Source organism: Dermacentor andersoni, chromosome 2 (genome assembly GCF_023375885.2).
Source record: "Dermacentor andersoni chromosome 2, qqDerAnde1_hic_scaffold, whole genome shotgun sequence".
Taxonomy (NCBI): Eukaryota; Metazoa; Arthropoda; class Arachnida; order Ixodida; family Ixodidae; genus Dermacentor; species Dermacentor andersoni.
The window spans coordinates 239,759,255-239,778,155 of NC_092815.1; the positions used below are offsets into that span (position 1 = coordinate 239,759,255).

Here is an 18,901-nt window from a genome sequence, read left to right on the forward strand (position 1 = left end):
GATGTATTTACGTTCCTGACCTTCAAAGGGTTAATTCAAACCACTGGATAATTCGGTCAATTTCATTGGTCTCACCAGGGTTGAATTCACTTAAGTCAACTGTATAATGAAGCAAATTGCCGGTTTTACCAACTGTAGTATAGTGTCGCCCCCTGTCAGATCTCTGTGTCATCGTACATGTATGTTTTGTAGTTGTTTAGCTAGGTGGCGCACCCCCCTTCTGTCATGTGACGAGCTTGTACCAATCGGGAGGTGTCATCTGGCATGTGAAGCCTTTATAAGTAATAAACAGCCGCGGGTCGGCGGAGTCTTCGTTCCGGTTTTCATCGGGAGCAGTTAGCTCCGTGTCTCCTTTACTGCGCCGGCGCTAGCCGCGCGTTCGCCCGTCGGGGCCCCCCGCTTGCCTGCCGCTGCCGACACAACATCTTTTGGCGACGAGGATGGGATTCCCGCAGCGGTTCCGACCGAAGCCCCGGGAAACCAACGAGCTTCGTAAGTGAAGCGACCCTTTCCGTGTCCGCACGGCAGGCAAACGCCGCCGACGCACTCGGCGTCGCGAGGCTTCCGAGCCTAGGCCTACTCGCCCCCTTTGTTCTTCCTTGCCCCATTCCTGCTGCGAGCTCCGGCTTGTTTTCTGCACTGTCTCCTGCACGCTACCGGGCATGGCGTCTTTCACGGCGAACCTTCCCGTTTTTCTGGAATTGCCCGGGCCACCGTTAATTCCATGGCATCGATGGAAAAAAATTTTTCAGGCCCACCTCGAAGCGGCCGGCGGTGGCGACTGGACGGACGCGCGACGAGCGTCCGCGCTCGTCAGCGCTCTCGGGCGCGAGGGACAACGGAAGTACTTCGCAGACGAGGAGCAGGAAGCAGCAAGGCAGTTAACCGGCGCAGCGTCACCGTCAAGTGAAGCAGCAAGGCAGTCGACCGGCGCAGCGTCAACGTCAAGTGATGCGGTCCCGCCAGCGTCAGAGTTTCCGAGACTCTTGGAGCGGCTTGACCGGCTGTTCGCCGCGTCAACAAATGTCCTGGCGGAACGGCACGAATTCACCAGTCGAAAGCAGTTCGAGGGAGAGGGATTCCTGGAATTCGTGACCGCATTGAAGGAGAAGGCGGTACAGTGCAACTTCGGCACAACCTATAACGAGCGCGTCCGAGACCAAATCATACATGGGGTAGCGAACGGGGTAGCGAACGTCAGCGTTCGCGAAAAGTTGCTGGCTCATGGCGAAACCCTGTCCCTGGACAAGGCAGAAGAAATTGGACGCTCGTTAGAAGCCTTGCATCGAGCGAACCGCGCGTTCGGCTCCGAAAATGTACGAAGAATTGAGGCATCTCAACTTGGCGTTCCGTCGACGGGCCAAGATGGCCGACTTCTTCCGAGAAGCCGCCCAGACGACAGACTTCTTCCGAGAAGCCGCCCAGACGACCGACTTCTTCCGAGAAGCCGCCCAGACGGCCGACAGTTCGCACATGGCTCCTCCGGGAACCGTGGTGCATGCGATCGGTGTGGCAGCACGAAGCATATTGCAACGCACAGGAATTGTCCAGCAAGGAATCGGCGGTGCAACGCCTGCCACACGTTGGGCCATTTTGCATCAGTTTGCCGAAAAACCCGTACTGTTCAACACGTCTCTTCCGCAGAGACGCTGTCTTCGACTTCCGCAGGGCAGCCGTCCGCGTCTGTCTTGACGGTAAGCGCTTTTGAAACTAAAAAAGATTTGGAAGTTCCAGTCGTAGTGAACGGCGTCTCCATGCGACTGCCGGTGGATACAGGAGCGTCTGTCTCATTGATGACGGCCGAGGATTTTGGAAAGCACTTTGGTCGACAGCACAGACTGTCAAAAACAGCAGTGGACTTGAAAAATTTCTCCAAGCAACGCATCGACATTCAAGGCCTGTTTCAAGCCACTGTCCAGTTTTTCCAAAGGTCATGCTCCGTCACGTTCCACGTAACGACTACAGGAACATCGCTGCTGGGTTTAGACGCCATCCAACGCTTGGGCATACAGATCGACGGCACGTCGCTGACATGTCTACCATCGCTTCCTTCAGTACAGAGCCCCACAGGTGTGCCTCCGGGTTTTGATCACCTTTCCAGTGACGAGTTGGGCCTCGTCAACAACTTTGTGCACCGAATTCATCGGCAGCAAGATACGAAACCAGTATCTTCAAAGTTGCACCGACTACCCCTGGCTCTCCGTGACCAGGTAACAAATGAATTGCAACGTCTCGAGGACTGCGACGTCATCGAGCGCGTCGAGGCTTCCGAGTGGGTGTCTCCACTCGTGGTGGTGCGCAAGAAGGATGGAACCATGCGGCTCTGTGTAGATCTACGGGAACAGGACAGTCTTGTCTCTCAAGTCCAAGAAAGGGTCTTGCAGAAACAGTCGCAGACTAAACAGTACGTAGACAAACGTAGAGGTGCTCAGGCAACTCGTATCAAGGTGGGAGACACTGTCAGAATAAGATTTAACAGGAAAGGATTCTTTAAGTACAGTAAACCTCGTAAAGTCAAGGCCCAGATAGGACCATCTACTTTTCTACTCAGTGATGGGAAGACGTGGCATGTGTCTAAGTTAACCGTAGTGGTGAAGGATCCAGCAGGTAGTACATTGTCTACAAGTGATAGGGACTTTTTGTACTCGTATTCAAACTTGGATAGTCATTCCGATGACTCGCCTGTAGTGACAGCGTCTTCTCATAGTCATAAGCTTAAGTTAAGTTGTGCGTCTGACTGTATCACTTCCGAGTCTACACAGTCAGCAGTCGTCTCTGATTCCGTCGTGGAATCGGTAGCCTCCCAGGACTTGTTGGGACTTCGAGAGGAGCTTCCTGGGCAACCCTCTCTAGCTTTAAGCCATAACCACATTCAATTGTCCAACCAGGGGGAGGTAAATAGTAGTGGGACGACTGGGTCTTTAAAGTCGACCGATACGCGTCGCAACCCCCAAAGTTCTTCTGAGGTATGCACGCGTCCTCATCGTGACAGAAAACGGCCTCCGTGGCTCGATGATTTTGTTTTTGTAGTGTAGAGCGTATTTCCGTCTTCGAAATGCCACGGCTAAGGGCCTCGTTGTGACATTTAGCAGACAGTCCACATGTTTCATTAACACAGGTATAAAAGGTGCTCCTTGTTGCGGTGCAGTGAGTTTTGTGCCGTGTTCCTTGTCAGACTTTGTTTGAGTGACTGCCTGTGTTTTGGTGCCCAAGACTGGTGCACGTGTATGTGAACTTGGGCAGGGACGGACTGAAATTGTTGTGGACTTAAGTGCGTGCCTTGTGTGCATCTGGTGCACGTGGGGGGGAATGAACTGAAATTGCCTTTGGACTTAAGTGCGCGTCTTGTGTGCGCGTTTCACTGTATGCTTGCTTTGTTTCCAGGGGGGGATGATGTAGTATAGTGTCGCCCCCTGTCAGATCTCTGTGTCATCGTACATGTATGTTTTGTAGTTGTTTAGCTAGGTGGCGCACCCCCCTTCTGTCATGTGACGAGCTTGTACCAATCGGGAGGTGTCATCTGGCATGTGAAGCCTTTATAAGTAATAAACAGCCGCGGGTCGGCGGAGTCTTCGTTCCGGTTTTCATCGGGAGCAGTTAGCTCCGTGTCTCCTTTACTGCGCCGGCGCTAGCCGCGCGTTCGCCCGTCGGGGCCCCCCGCTTGCCTGCCGCTGCCGACACAACACCAACTTTGTTATATCAAGATTTTAACTGTATATACAACATACAGTAGAACCTCGTTTCTGCGCCTCTGAAAAAAGACAAGCAAAAATAATTTACTAACCGGAAGAATGTACGATCAAAAGTCACAAAATTAACTGACATACTCAACTGTGGTTGACATCTAAAGACTGTGAAGCGTTACGTGAATCATTGCAGCAAGAGATGCCGACATGTGTTGAGCTAGTGATGCCCACCTGGTCTGAGATGAGTGTTGTCGCTTTTGTGATGTCTGCAAGCTCACGTTCGTGCCCCTAAAATTTGGCCTGGGTCAGCAGTTTCTTCAAGCGGGGCATTTTGGCAGGAAATTTTGATGTACCCACTCAAGAATCGTGGCACGAAATGTCGATGCAAGTCAAGCTGGTGGGGCCCGAGCAACCCGAGTTGCTGTTTTCCTATATTACATAGTGTTACAGCATCAAGAAACCGAAATGAAATCGAGCTAGTGAGTAACAAGGGAATACGATGTCGCCAGAATGAAACATGATGCTCATTTCACGTTGGCTGCACCAAGAAATGGCAGTGCGTTTGAGTTATCACATATTAAAAGCATGCAGTGAGCTAGCTTCCAACAGCACTACGGCCGACATGCTGTGAAACAGATGGGTTTACCCATCTTTTTCACAGATGGGTGAACACTGTGAATCTTGCATGCTGCAGGGACATCCGACCTCTCACCGCGTTCGACCCGATTTATGATTTCGAGCTTCACGACAAAAGGCGACTTCTGCCACTTCATCACGGCAACACGGTGGGAGAAGGCCCACAAGGTGCAAACACAATGAACCAGAAAAGCAGCGAGACAACTCGCACTTTCGCCATATTGCACAACGAGGGCACAAGAGCCTCTGATTGGCTGTCTCGGCAAGCGCTGCGGGCGGGCCAGGATAATTTTTTGCAGGGGGGTGTCGACGGCTTGCCAGAGGAAGCGCAGTCACGGTAGGGAGAGCGATGGGATGGACCCACGCCGCCGGGTTTCCCCGCCACCATGAGGGAAAGCCAACTTCTGGGGGCACTTTTCCGCCGCTTGACGTTTGATATATTGGGAGTCGCTGTTATTTTTGTTTGATGTAAGCGTAACTTTTGCTGTATATACTCATTGTAACTATACTGTGTTCATAAGCTGTTCGATATAAAGAATAATTCGATGTAAATGGGTTCGATATAGGATTGTTCGACTGCAGAATACTTCTCAAATAGAATTAGGTGCTTTTTTTCCTTCTGAAGTGGAAGAAATAGAGGAGTTGTCCTTGATACCAATGGGGTTTTCAGTTAAGTAGTGGGCCATACGGTACTTGATCGCAGTATTCTATTGCTTAGAAAGTATTGCTTTCCAGCTTTCTTCCAGAAAACAGAAGTTTTTTTTTAGAGTGCAGCTCGTAGGCACCTGTTCCTGTGGCGAGCGTCGGCATTGTGCCTTGTAACCGAGCAAGTGAACACAGCGAAAGATGAAAGCAAATGTGGTGTGCAGCGGGGGATAAAAGACCCAATAGTGAAAGAGTGCAAGGAGGAAAGCGACGGAGGAGTGTATGGCGAAAGCGTGAGAAGAAAAGTGTAGTGCCGCACAAGATGGTCTTTGCGGCGATGATGACTACAAGATGGTGCCAGAGTAGAACACGTCATCTGTGTGGAAACAAAGTGCCGCATGAGCAGAGGTCTGTCTGTGGCGGCTGCTGTGAATCGCACCCACGCATCACCCACGCGCTGCCTCTTGCAATCTCCCGATTAACGAGGCAGCCGCATCACATACTGCTCCGTTCGCAATATGCGTCACATGCGGCAGATTGTCTGCGTGAGCCAATATATTGTGAAATGAAAACACACATACAGCTGTGCTCAAATTTCGCACTAAGGAGTATCACAATTGTAGGTCAATTATTTTTTTTCATCTTTATGGCAGGTGGTTATTATCAGCTTGTTTTAAGGCCAATCTGCATGACAGACAAAAGCGGGGAATGCGCATCACGTCACTTGTCACCACTCTACTCAGTCATCAGCGCCGCATGCAGTCAGCACCAACTGTAAAGAGTTCTCAAAATTGGGAGGGCCCACGGCAAGTTCGCGTGACTCTACCCCCCTCCCCTTTTCTTTCGTTCTTTCATCCACAACCATCTGCCATCTCTATAAACGCGTCTTCAGCGGGCGGTCAACGTGCTGTCCATTATCTTCGAGCCTGCCATGTAAATCTAAAACCAGTCCTGTGATGGGTTACTCGAAGCTACGAAAGGAGACCGTTGTGCGCCTACGAATGGCGTTTGGAACAAGGGCCCAACGTACGGTATTTTGCAAAGATGGCGGCCGTGAACATGCAACAGTCATCGTATGCATTCTTTTTCGTTGCCGAGGCGGTTTGTGAGCTTTCTGAAGCTTATGCGACCACTGCGAGTACATCTGCATTGATTTGCTCACCGCAACTTTATTCGTCAACACCCAATGACAAATCTCCAATTAGGCCTAACAGGCTAGACAGTACGACCAATGATGTGGCCATGACACAAATTCACTGCCAGCAGATGTGATAACAGGCTGCAAACCGTCATGGAAAGTTTGTTGCTAACACGTTCCTATGGTTGGCTCATCAGTGATAGGTTGCGATATCACGTGTACACGGTGTACGAGTTAGATGGATGGTTTAGGCGGTGTTCGGGTCCGCGGTCGTCCAGCCGGTAACTACATTAAGCACATGTGCCAAGTTCATCTGTGTGCTCTGTGTTAGTAGATGGTAGAGAGCTCCCAACTAAACGAATCTGCGTGTATGAACACTGAAGTTGCATATTCAGTGCAATCAGCATGCCTTTTCCAGCAATCAGCATGGCTTATCAGATTGATATTTGCACATGCTCTCGAGCTTTCCATATGTGCTGCTGTTGTAGTTCCCTTTATCCATGTCGCGTTAAGCATTTCGATTTGTATTGTCGACCTGGATGAACATTGTACCAATAATCATTGTGTGCCGTGGGAACGCTGCGCACATCAAGGCATCACCATGGATAGGCGCTGAGTTTTCAATCTGCCTAGGGGGGGATGAGGGAATCTACAGCAGCTGTGGCCTAGCGGTGAAGCATCCAGCTTGCATGCGGGAGGTACCAAGCTCAAATCCCGATGCCACCGGAAGCCCACCAGCTTTTTCTGATGGATGGAGTTGTTCCTTGGCCTGGTGTTCAGTTCTCATGGTGGTTCACATCTCGAATAGGGGGCCCAATATAGATTTAAGAGTTTTTCTGGGCACCTCGTTGTCCAACCACAGACAGCCCTATTGAAGAGCATCAGCCACGGCTGTGGAAGGCAAGTGCTGCCACCCGGTACCTACCAGTAAAACAGGTACAAGCACGCTCTCGGCCTAGTGCTTAGCTATTATGGGACTTCAATGCTTGGAAAGGGGTGTTTGTCCTCAACCCAAAGGTGTCCCGACCTCAATAGGTGCATTTGGGGCACCACAAAGGAAATGGCTATATCTATGAGCATTTCACGGTGAACATTGAGCCGTTCAAGCTCCAGATCTTACCCGTAGAAATTAACAGTTACGTGCTATCACCATGCTCAATCAAAAACTGCTCAATCTGTGTCATGTGCTGTCACATTTCGGATGGATACCTGACGTGCAGTGAGGAATCTACTGTGTCCAATACCTCGCAGAACTGCTGGCGAAGGAAATGTCCTTGGCGGAAGAAAATAGATAGGGTACAGATCCATCGTCAAACCATTGTCGAATCTTTCTTTGCCTTGGAGCAGGAGCATCTCTCTCTTTAACCCTTTGACGGTCAATGACGTAAATACACGGCACTGTGAACAAGTCCGAAAATGGTCGATGCCGTAGATTTACGGCGCCGTCTGCATGATGCATGATATGCATGAGAGGCCTAACATGTGACCTTCTACTAGTGTACGCGGTTCCTGGTCATTTTGTTAGTACTGAAATGCAGCACACTTTCTTCTGTAACAGGATTTTTCTGACTTACAATGTGCATATCGGCCTTTTTTCATAGTGAGCAGAAAAGTGGCGCTGCCTTCACCTTCGTTTTCGATGAGTTGGTTTGGCTTGTCTATCAACAGAATAACGATGCCGGGGGCTGGCCAGCCATGACGTAGGCATGTACTTGGTGAAGAATGTGGTAAATATATAAGAAAGGTCTGTACAACAACGCAAACTTATTGTACCAGCTTTTTATCTTCAAAAGTGGTAGAAAAGGTAAAAATGTAGGTGGTTAACCGCAGTTGCATTGATTCCTGTGGAAGCAGAATGATGGGTGGCTTTCACAATCCGCCTTTTTCATTTTTCTGTGCTGCCCTCTGCCGCACACCGCTGGAAACATTTTGGAAAGGTGCGAGGGCTCTCGCTGCTTGATTTGTGTAGCTGCCCCCACGTTGAGTGCGCGTCTGTTGTGCATTTCGTGGATTGCGAATAATTATTAGTAGCTTCTCGAGGGCAGAATGTTGTTCCTGGAAACCGTGAAGTACTACTGGGTGAGCTACTGGATGACCAAACATTATTTACACATTTTGCATATCCAAGAAGTCTTCGAGCGCAGCCTTCCACACCAGATTTATCAAAGCGGTGCACTTGTTTACAACGACATCTACAGGCACAGATCGTTACTAGCATCCAACATTGTGGAAAAGGTGCATTCCTGATAGAAAATAAATGTCAAAACGTTGCAAAACATACATATCTGCGCATATGTGCCACATTGTTCCATCCTGGGACGAGTCAATATGAGTGGCCATGCCACTTGAACGACGGCAGCTGTGATCCAGATAACATATTACGGGCCGTTACAGTTTAGGCGTACTATAAAACATTATTAGAGAAAACTGTGCTTGCATAAATTAAGTGCTCATTTGTAGGCCATGCTGTTCTTTCACGAAAACGCGCATACCATCACTGATACCGTTGGTATAATTGAGCGAGACGGTTGTTTATGCTGCTGTATACCGAATGCACCATCTCTTGTTTCCTGTTTGACGCAGAGGTAAACAATACATCTCTGGAATTGAGAAATGTGTAAGCATAACAACACGTACAGACCCACTTATCTACGTGGCGAATGCAACCGGCAGCCTGCCAGTACGGTGACGTACAGATATTGGCACAGCGCTGTGTCGCCACTTTCCGCTTATTGTGTGTGCACCGTGCGAAGTGAAGTGTAGTTGACTTCAAATCGCTAAAGACAGAACTGAGCTGTAAAAGCAGTTTCCTTGGTCCTAACTGCTTACATTCTATTCAAGTCCGCCAGTAGCGGATGCACGAACACAATGGCGCCAGGCTTAACCTTCGCTTCACAGGATCAACATTGGCTTAAACTTCATGTGCACGGCTTCAGAGGGTTGAAGCTTGTGCATTTTAACTTTATAGGCATGTTCTGACTCGCTTTGAACGCGATTAATTGTGTATACGAGTGAAGGCACTGTCACTATATCGCATTGTCAGTTCGATGGCCGATCGCACAGGGTTCGGCCGAATGGTGGTCGGCACACTGATTTTGTCGGTGCCATCAACAAGAAAGCCCGTAGCAGTGTGACAACTCTCGCTCGTCGGTTGCGTTGTTGTCGGCCTGGTAGGATAAAATGCGTTCAGTGATGCACTGTAGTGAATAGTCAGTCAATTGTTGATGTGAGCATCTTGTCGGTCTCGTATTGACCCAGTGTTACCATGCCTTAAATGATTACGTGAAGTTAGGCACGCGTAGCCAACACTGGCAAGTGAGGACTGGCGCTACAAGACTTCATCAGAAACGTGATGTTTTTAACTGTCGCCCAAGTGTAATGCATGGCTTTTTCGTTAAATTTGCTAGCCATCAATGAAAGGCGGCAACTACCTGGCTCATGGTGCAGTCCGAACTACTCGGACGAAGCCCTGGTGACTTTCTGTATTAAAGTGTAGTTGCAGTCTTACACATCGCACGTTTTCGGCACTACAATAACATCGAGCTACCAGTAGAGTTTCAATGTGGTGCATGGCACGAGTGTTTGCAGCAGCGTGCTTCCGAGCGTTTATTTATTTTTTTTTTTTCTTGGGGGACTTTCCGGTGTGCAGCGACGCACGTGACCCTTCCAAAGCGTTTTGCAACTAATACGCTATGGCAGGATGCATGCACGGCCGCACCATGAAAGAGGCGGACTTTTTAAGCGGGCTATTGACATCGCTCTCGCTTCTCCGCATTGCTGGAGGAGGGGCTCTTACTTTTATTAGAGGCTGCTCAGATAAAAAAATTCTGCTTAAAAGATATCCACGCGCTGCAGGTGTAAACACTAACAAGGGTGAGCTTTGCATTACATCATAAAAAACTAGGTATTTAAAAATAGCTTGTCTGTTTCTTTAAAGCTGTGCTGTTCTTTCAACTTTTAGGCAACTGCAGTTTTTCAGTCGATTTGACCAAAACCCTACAAAAGAAGACATGGTGCCACATGGCCCCATTGATAATGTATGAGGGGGGGGGGGGGGGGGGGCTGTATTTAATACTCAATAAATCAAATATTGGATATCAATTTGCAAATCAAACGATTCGAGCATTCACTATTCAATTTAATATAGAATATTTGAGTATTTGCACATTCCTACAATAGTAGAGCTCTACTTACTTTTCTCTTTAGTGACCTTTTCATCTAGCATTGTCTGGTGGGAACGCTGTGCATTGAGCTGCCTTTGCAGCTCATTACTGCCATTTACACCAATGCAATGTGCTGGAAATGAACTCCAATGTATCAACTGTTGTGTTCACGTAAATGCAAGCAGTGTTGCTACAGGGGACCGCACCTTTTGCGAGACTGTGTACCCAAAACCAGTCTTCTCACCTTGAGCCGTTCTAGCTGTTGTGACTGCAGCTCCAGCCGTCGTGTGCTCTCCTCCAGCTGATTGTGCAGGGAGGAGAGCTCCAACTGCACCGTCTTCAGCTCGAGGCGCAGCCGTGATGCCTCTTCCTCCTGCTGGGACGTCTGCTTTTGGAGCTCCACGTTATCTGCACAACCATGCAGTAGCATATTGTCACCGGGGGCAAAACAGCAGCTCCAGTGTGTGTGTAGACACTATTCTCCCTGGCAAGTGGTTCATCCTTTGCTTTCACAAAGGATCACTCAAGACCCATGCAGCGCATGGCATTATCAAGCGGCTGGTTCCTTTTGTCATGTATTGGAGGCAGGAAAAGGTAGAATTAAGAATAAATAGAAACTCGCAGAAGCACCCATGATCATAAAATATGCTATCAACTGTGTGACTGCCCCACCTTTCTTTCTGGTGGACGAAGAATTCTCCTGCTTAGACAGCGGCTGCAAGTTTTACAACATCACATTAATTTTGTGACTAACACTTGCACAATAAAATATGACTCTAAGCAATTCTACAGCTTACCAGGCTTTACCACCTATACAGAGGTGATAAAGGCAACAACAGGCTTCACCGTCCCTATGTTGTCACACTTTAGATGAAACAAGTGTTGTATGACAGCAAGTCACTCCTGAGGGCCAATGGACGGAGTCGCATTCCACAAGTTGAACACAGGATTACAGGATGAAGTTGAGAGTATGACGGAAGCCCGTCTGGTCGGGATGATGCATACTTAAAAGGAAGAGGTCTGGACACCGACCAAAAATGGTTTAAAAGAGTTATTTACGTTTCGGCTCCCCCACGGGAGCCTTGTTCACAATGAAAGAAGCGGCAGAGCTGGCGCCCCTTTTTATGTGCGTCTCAAAACATGATTAAGGCACCTGGCATACATGGGCGGCAGATTGCCTTCGTTGCGATTAAGAGTGTGCGCCGTGGTTTGGATGATTAGGGACTCAAGATAAAGACGCGAAGAATGATTTCGCTCCTTGGCAATCACACGAGATTTCTCCCAGTTAATCTTATGTGATGTGGCTGCGCAGTGTTCGGCCAAGGCATTTGATGCAACGTGTCGTTTCTGGACGTCATTCATGTGTTGCTTAAGTCTTGTTTTGAAGTTGCCGGTTTCACCTACGTAGACGTACCGACAATCCGCACACGGAATGACATACACCACGCCTGGGAACTTGTCCTTTTCCAAAGGGTCTTTCACATGCACGAGCTCGTGTCTAAGTTTCCGGGAGGGCACGTGCGCAGCCTGCACGTCATATGACCGCAGGACGCGTGCAAGAGTCTCGCTTATGCCGGGGACATACGGAATCGAAGCCCGTCTTTTAGGGGGTCCAGACTGCGTGGGTGCTGTGAGAGCCAGCTGGCGCCCTACTGAGTCAATGACGTACTCAGGGTATCCACAAGCCATTAATTCCCTCCGCACAAGTGCATTGTCCGCCATGTGGTCTTCGGCTGTTGTGCACACGTTTTTTGCCCGACGAAGAAGAGAGCCGACAACAGACCTCTTTTGCGAAGCAGGGTGCACCGATCTGTAGTTTAGGTAGCGGCCCGTGTGAGTGTGCTTCCTAAACACCTTGAATAACAGGTTTGGCCCATCTCGCTGCACAAGGGTGTCCAGAAACGGCAGTTGCCCTTCAGATTCCACTTCAACGGTGAACTTGATTGCTGCTTGTATATTGTTTAGGTGAGCCGTGAAAGGGTCAAGGTTCTTCCTTTGCAAAATGCTGAAACAGTCGTCGACATATCTGAGGAAGACTTTAGGTGCCGGTGTAAACGACGACAACGCTTGAGCTTCGATAGCCTCCATTGTTAGGTTGGCTACTGTGACCGAAATCGACGCACCCATTGCTGCTCCGTGTACTTGGCGATAAAATTTCTTCTGGAACGTGAAATACGTATTTGATAGGCAAAATTTTAGTAGCCTACCTAGGTCAGGCACATCGATGGGGGATCTGTCAGGCAACGTCGGGTCTTCGTCAAGGGCGGCGACGCAAACTTCCATGGCCATGTCTATTGGTACGCTTGTAAACAGTGAGACCACGTCAAAAGAAACTAAGACTTCATCGGGGTGGACGCTTGTCCCTTTAACCTTTTCAATGAAGTCGTACGTGTTGCGTATGTGCGTGGCACGTTTTCCAACGAGTGGCGAAATGATTCTGTGAAGAAAATTTGACAGCTTGTGGAGCGGCGAACGTGTGAAGTCCACAATGGGGCGCAGGGGAACATCGGGCTTGTGCACTTTCGGTAGGCCGTATATTGCTGGGGCAGATCCATTGTGGCAAATCAGTCTGTAGTACAAATGCTTGTGCTGAGGCGGCACCATACGGAAGACGTCGGCGAGCAGTTTCTGCAGATCCCTCTGAAGCTTGGGTGTCGGGTCTCTTGCGACGCTGGCGTACGTGTGAACGTCACTCAATAGCAAGCACATTTTTTCGATGTATTTGCTCTTGTCTAGAAGGACAGTAGCGTTCCCCTAGTCGGCGGGAAGTACGACAATATCCCGGTTCTCCTGCAACCTCTTGACGGCATCACGTTCTTGCTTGCACAAGGTGTCCACGGTGGGTTGGGGCGTGCAACTTCGACAATACGTTTACAACGCGTGTGCGAGCCTCGTCACGGCGGGATTGGTCGACCAAGTTGACAGCGCGCTCAGCGGCGCATATTACTTTCTTCGTGTCCGTTGCAGGTCCCGTGTTGAAGTTGAGACCAAGACTTAGAACTGCCATTTCGTAGCCGTCAGGCTGGTATGAGGACAAGTTGTACACAGAGTTTTTGAGGGCACTTGGTGGACGTGCTGTGCGGCACTGCTTCAGCCTTTCGAATTTCCTGTCGTGGCATTGCTCATCTTTCCGAGCGCGAAGATTGGCTTGAAAATTTGCATGCAATTGTATGCGCGCCATCTCTTCTGGGCAGTGATCCTCGAGACGCCGCCGAGAAAAGAAAGCATCATTCCTAAGTCTTCGTACTTGGTCCCTGCAGTCCATGATCCTCGCTTGCAACAGATGCCGTTCTGCCTTGGAAACCACGCTTAGTCCAAATCTCGTCGACACGGGTCTGTGAAGACGTAGCGAGCGCGGGATCAAACCCTGGGACTTGCAGGCAAGGTTGAACGTCAGATGACCGTTGAATGCCAGAACCTAAACAATATACAAGCAGCAATCAAGTTCACCGTTGAAGTGGAATCTGAAGGGCAACTGCCGTTTCTGGACACCCTTGTGCAGCGAGATGGGCCAAACCTGTTATTCAAGGTGTTTAGGAAGCACACTCACACGGGCCGCTACCTAAACTACAGATCGGTGCACCCTGCTTCGCAAAAGAGGTCTGTTGTCGGCTCTCTTCTTCGTCGGGCAAAAAACGTGTGCACAACAGCCGAAGACCACATGGCGGACAATGCACTTGTGCGGAGGGAATTAATGGCTTGTGGATACCCTGAGTACGTCATTGACTCAGTAGGGCGCCAGCTGGCTCTCACAGCACCCACGCAGTCTGGACCCCCTAAAAGACGGGCTTCGATTCCGTATGTCCCCGGCATAAGCGAGACTCTTGCACGCGTCCTGCGGTCATATGACGTGCAGGCTGCGCACGTGCCCTCCCGGAAACTTAGACACGAGCTCGTGCATGTGAAAGACCCTTTGGAAAAGGACAAGTTCCCAGGCGTGGTGTATGTCATTCCGTGTGCGGATTGTCGGTACGTCTACGTAGGTGAAACCGGCAACTTCAAAACAAGACTTAAGCAACACATGAATGACGTCCAGAAACGACACGTTGCATCAAATGCCTTGGCCGAACACTGCGCAGCCACATCACATAAGATTAACTGGGAGAAATCTCGTGTGATTGCCAAGGAGCGAAATCATTCTTCGCGTCTTTATCTTGAGTCCCTAATCATCCAAACCACGGCGCACACTCTTAATCGCAACGAAGGCAATCTGCCGCCCATGTATGCCAGGTGCCTTAATCATGTTTTGAGACGCACATAAAAAGGGGCGCCAGCTCTGCCGCTTCTTTCATTGTGAACAAGGCTCCCGTGGGGGAGCCGAAACGTAAATAACTCTTTTAAACCATTTTTGGTCGGTGTCCAGACCTCTTCCTTTTAAGGATTACAGGATGCACTATGCTCGTATGTTTTCAGAATTAACTATGTCAATTTTGCTGTCCAGCTCCTATTTGAAATATCAATGTCAAAAATGACTTGTGGCTCAAATTAGAGAAACAAAACTTGTAGTTAGTTTTTATTTGTTTGCGCCAGAAGTTGGAACATTGAGTGAGGGAGCGCTGGAGTGGGGAGCGATACCAGGGTGTCTACCAAGTTGACATTTCCAAATTCCCGGAGTTTTCGAAGTTTTCCCTGAGCACCTTTGCAAAATTCCCTGAATGAGCCAGAATGTTATTTTACGTTGACAGGCTGACACAATGTTGCCCGATGCAGTCACTTTCTTGTAAGCATGTTGAAACAAAAAAATGACAACCCAGTTTGAATGGCATGGCGTAATATGTATTTTATTTGAAAAGAAATCAGAAGGAAGGTCTTAGTAAAATGCACAGTGAAAAAAAATGGCAAAACCCATTCCAAATTGAGTCGAACATTTTCAAATACGAATGAAAAGGAGATGCATACATAAGTAAATATTTTCGAATAAAAGCTATTTCAATCAATTGATGGCAAGCTCATCGGTATGAGGCCTGAACTTTGTCACAACTAAGATTCTCTCTTAGCAGCTGGAAAGTCAACCTCAACTGTCTTGACATACTCTCAGCCCATACACAACATATCAGTGTTGAGGTTCACTGCTTTAAAGAGCTTATTTCTGTTTGGATGAGGGACACCTGCATCTTGGCATGAGCCAACACATTGCTTTTTGAGCCCAACCAGCTTCAACTAAAGAGACAGCGGCATGCTTCCTTTCCTGTTCATTCCAGAATGTGTCGGTCCTTTCTGTTCTCGTCCTCCTTCTGCCACGCTTTCACCCCATGGATCATTTGAAGCATCCTCTTGGTCAGTTGTACAGTCAACGTCCGATTTTTCGGATTCCCTAGGGGCCGCAAAAACATCCCAAAAATCGGAGTCCGAAAAAAATGAATGCATGTCTAACTGCCCTTAAGGGCTAAAATCCCCACATTCACGTCCGAAAAAATTCTTAAGTAATGCCAGTACACTTATTAGGCATATTGGTGCTCGTACTGTGACAGGATACGGGGGTGCACGGGTGTATAATGAAGGAATACAAACTGTGTCCCGTGACAACTGACCCTTCACACGCTTATGCTTCACCGCGTAACACAGCGGTACTGAGGCGAAGCTAACTTTCGGACACTGGCATTACGCAAGCTATTTCAATCAATTGATAGCAAGCTCATCGGTATGAGGCCTGAACTTTGTCACAACTAAGATTCTCTCTTAGCAGCTGGAAAGTCAACCTCAACTGTCCTGACATACTCTCAGCCCATACACAACATATCAGTGTTGTGTTTCACTGCTTTGAAGAGTTTATTTTGGTTTGGATGAGGGACACCTGCATCTCGGCATCAGCCAACACTGTTTTTTGAGCTCAAGCGCCTTCAAAATGGTGGCAGCAACCTTCCTTTCCCATTCATTCCTCAATAGGTCTTTTCTGTGCTTGTCCTCCTTCCGCCACTCGTTCGGCCCACGGACCATTTGAAGTATTTTCTTGGTCAGTTGCACAGTCCAGGTCCAATTTTTAGAACTCCTTAGGGGCCGCAATAACGTCCGAAAAATCGGCCAGTTGGAAAAAATAAATACATGTCATTTACTGCCCTTAAGGGCTCAAACCACCACAGGCCCATTCGGAAACGCTCTGAAGGCCTGTCGGTACACGTATTAGGTATATCGGTTCTCGTACTGTGACAGGAAATACCGGGTGTACACGTGTATAATTAACGAATACATACTGTGTCCCGTGGCAATAGCCCCCTTCCCACGCTTGTTATGCTTCACTACAATACTTTGCGTATGGTTCACCAAGTAACATTTCTGTAAAGAGGCGAAGCTCACTTTCGGGAACCTGCAGTATGCAACGCACCGTGCTTTCCAAGCTTCGGAGCCAATCGCGATGATTACAAAGGCGGAGTCGGTGCCATTGCTGACAGCGGCGAATTCTTTCAATGAAAAACGCGGCACCGCACGGCAAGAAGCTTAATAGCGAACGTAGAAGCAGCTAGGCCTAACGTTGCCGCGGTGGTGGCTACGGCTGCCAGCGTATCTACGTGCGAGAGTGCCGGTTCGAGGCGGCGAGATAATTAAAATGGCGGCGGTGGCGGCTTTGATTATTGTCATTTCAGAACTGCAGTCAGGGCATTATACATTGACTATATGGAGTACGTGGTGGTGCCGCAAAACCACGCGAATTATCGGGCATGTCCGAAAAATTAGGCGTCTGGAAAATCGATCGTTAACTACTCTGGCAATACATCGTACCGATGACACGGCGTCAATGACGATTCGTTGCGATTCCTCTGTTACTGGAGCCAGCATTAACACGACTTTCGTTCCCTTTCAATAAAGTTACAGCTAATTTTCCCCGATAGCTAGAAGCACAAATTCCCCGAGTATTTCCAGGCTATTCAAGTTCCACGAGAATTCGCGGTTTTCCTGGTTGGTAGACACCCTGGATACAGATGAAAGAAGTCAGTTAATGGTACATAGAGCACAGAATGCAACAAAAAGAATGCCAATGCACTCGAACCTCGCTAAAATGAACCTTGTTACTATAACAACACGGGATGTAATGAAGTAAGCATGAAGTTAAATTCCCATTGAAATCTTCATAGAGACTGACATGTTTAAAACCTTCCGTTACCAAATAGAATTGTCCTTCTAATGAATATACTAAAATTATAGATTTATTCCAAAACCAAAAAGCACTCGGTTGTTGTGTGTCAAGTACACCACTTTCCGCTGAGTTTCACACTTTTTCGGTGCAGCAGTTAAAGACTCCCATATTTCTGTGTCGAATATGCCTTCAAGCAACACTGGCCTTTCTCACTGGCACGCATAGCCACGCTATGGTAGCTAGAGGAGTAGGTGTGCAGACTCAGTGTAGTTCAACCCTCCTCCGCATCATGATGAAAAATATGGCGCTGCAGTCAGTAGAACAGCTCTCTTGCATGTGTCCTCGTCCATACGCAGGGAAGACAAAACGCGTGTTTGAAGATACAGCTGCTGCTGATTTTACCTAAAAATTATGCTTCATATACCATTCTGTGAAGTGCATGCAAGCAAAGCTGTATGAGTCGTTGCACCATTGTCAGAAAAGACAAAGTGCTGGAACAATTTTTTTAGCTTCTATGCAAGAACTTTGCACTACAGCTTCAGGGGTTTTGAACGAGTGCGGCGTTATTTAGGAGTTTTAGGCTGTGAACTATTGAGCAGTTTTTGCGTAGATTTGCTGCAGCCAAGTATTGCTTGAATCAACTGAATAATGAGGTTCAACTTCCAGAAGCACACAGGCTAGCTATGAGAGAAGCAGTCACAGTGGGGCATTCTGGAATACTTTTGGCACCCCCTGAGAGTCGTTAACGTGGGCCTAGACTAAAATCAGAATGCGGCAGCTATGGCAGATAAACAAAGCTGTGACCTCATCAATCAGCAGCACAGTGATAACCATTGAGCCGTCACGGTGGGTAAGAACTGTTTGGAGCAAAGATGTTGCCCTTGGTGCTGAATTTACAGCTATCGTGCAAAGTCTTGTTGTCGTTTGCCTTTCCTAGCTTAGTAATATTGGGGGCGAGCTCCACAACTGGAAAAGCTGGCATCACCGTCGGCCTGACGTGGCATGAGGGATCACGTGGACACAGCGGCCATGTCGGCCGCTTCAGAAGCGCCGAAGCGAGGTGAAAATGAAAGTTTGAAGTCCCACCTGCACTGCAGTTCTGAATAAGTGGTAAGGCTTTCCCGCCTTGGGTGTCTGCTTGACAACATTTAAAATCGCTATAATAGGTAGTGGCTGCCTTTGGAGGCGTGCAGCATGGTAGGCTACTGCTCGGTGCCGCAGTGCCAGACGTGCACAGCGGAGTCCAGTGTCAGCCTTATTCATACCTAGCTGCAGGACAAGAAGCTGCGTGAAGCTTGACTCGTGAAACTTGGAATCGGCAAACAGCCTTCGGCTACAACTTGCGTATGCAGCAAGCACAGACACGAGGAATATTTCTGCTATGGCGCCTGGACTGCGATGTTCGGTGAGTAGCAGTAAACGCGCACTGAGACGTTTGCCCGCGCCCGCTGCCCGGCTAATGTCAGGGCGGTTTAGTTTATGAACTTGTTCATGCTAGATACTGGCAAGTTCACTGGAACAGAAAGGGAGCGGTAAGAAGCACAATAAATAAAGGCATGGC

The 18,901-nt window shown here is 48.6% G+C and overlaps 1 protein-coding gene across 2 annotated transcripts in view; it reads right to left on the reverse strand.

Moving 5' to 3' along the window:
- The window catches only part of LOC126539892 (uncharacterized), a 242,735-nt gene that overhangs the window by 116,063 nt on the left and 107,771 nt on the right, over positions 1-18,901 (reverse strand). For both annotated transcript variants that reach the window (XM_050186702.2, XM_050186704.2), the window contains exon 11: positions 10,513-10,676. In XM_050186702.2, the coding sequence (XP_050042659.1) occupies positions 10,513-10,676 (164 nt within the window). The remainder of the gene's footprint in view (positions 1-10,512; positions 10,677-18,901) is intronic.